At 65.6% G+C, this 1,192-nt stretch overlaps 1 protein-coding gene across 1 annotated transcript in view; it reads left to right on the top strand.

Moving 5' to 3' along the window:
- Positions 1-99: 99 nt before the first annotated feature.
- Positions 100-1,192, top strand: part of TMX2 (thioredoxin-related transmembrane protein 2) — a gene marked incomplete at both ends in the record, with an annotated part of 1,426 nt that continues 333 nt past the window's right edge. The window contains 5 exon segments of the mRNA XM_010183394.1: positions 100-160; positions 340-453; positions 740-816; positions 887-993; positions 1,072-1,188. Of these exon segments, the coding sequence (XP_010181696.1) occupies positions 100-160; positions 340-453; positions 740-816; positions 887-993; positions 1,072-1,188 (476 nt within the window).

Below are 1,192 nucleotides of genomic sequence, written 5' to 3' on the forward strand. Positions count from 1 at the left end.
GAGCAGCCGGGCTGCAGGAGGGCGGTGCAGCTGCTGCTGCTCCCGGGCTCTGCGGGGTCCCGTGGGTGCCTCCTGCTGACAGCGCCTCTCCTGTCGCAGCGGGAGGTGGAGATCCTCATGTTCCTCAGCGCCATCGTGATGATGAAGAACCGGCGCTCCAGTGAGTTGGGGCCTGTGCTGTGGAGAGGGTGTGCAGGACGGTGGGGCTGCTTGTGGGTCCTCCCCCGGGAGCTGGATGCGCTGGGAGCCTGAGGACCAGATCTGGTCCACCCTCAGGATCCCCCCTGGTCTTCTGGGGGGCATCTGGCCCCATCTTCTCCCCCCCTCTCCGTTCCCCAGTCACTGTGGAGCAGCACATTGGGAACATCTTCATGTTCAGCAAAGTGGCGAACGCCATCCTCTTCTTCCGCCTCGACATCCGCATGGGCCTGCTCTACCTCACGCTGTGCATCGGTGAGACCTGCCAGGGGAAGCCCATGGCACCAGGGGCAGTGGTGGTGCCCCCTTGGCACGGCTCTGCCTGCCCTCAGCACCCACTGCTCTGCCCGCCCTCCACACCACCCAGCTGGAGGGGCCACAGCTCCCTCTTGCCGTTGGGCTTGCTGGGGGTGAGGGGGGCTCTGGAAGTGCCCTGAGGGGGAAGACTGCGTGCCCCAGGGCTTGCTCTGCCTTGGCTGCCCTGGGAGGGAGGAGCCTCATCCCAGCCCTGAGCGGGGATTTGGGGGTGCTGTCGTTGCAGTGTTCCTGATGACCTGCAAGCCCCCCCTCTACATGGGCCCCGAGTACATCAAGTATTTCAGTGACAAGACCATAGATGTGAGTATCCCCTCCCCGGGGGGTGCCGGGACCCTCCCTGACCTGCCTGAACCCCCCACTCCTGTGGCAGGAGGAGCTGGACCGGGACAAGCGGGTGACCTGGATCGTTGAGTTCTTCGCCAACTGGTCCAGCGAGTGCCAGTCCTTCGCCCCCATCTTCGCCGACCTCTCTCTCAAGTGAGTGGTGCCGGTCGCGGGGTGAGGCCGGAGGTTGCACCCCTTGCATTCACAGCCGCGTGTCCCCGTCCTCCCCAGGTACAACTGCTCGGGGCTGCACTTTGGGAAGGTGGACGTCGGCCGCTACACGGACGTCAGCACCAGGTCGGGGGTGACACAGGCTGGGTAGCAGGACCTGCCCTGCGCAGAGTCCCTGGGA

This window comes from Mesitornis unicolor, unplaced genomic scaffold, assembly GCF_000695765.1.
Source record: "Mesitornis unicolor isolate BGI_N332 unplaced genomic scaffold, ASM69576v1 scaffold32974, whole genome shotgun sequence".
Classification (NCBI taxonomy): Eukaryota; Metazoa; Chordata; class Aves; order Mesitornithiformes; family Mesitornithidae; genus Mesitornis; species Mesitornis unicolor.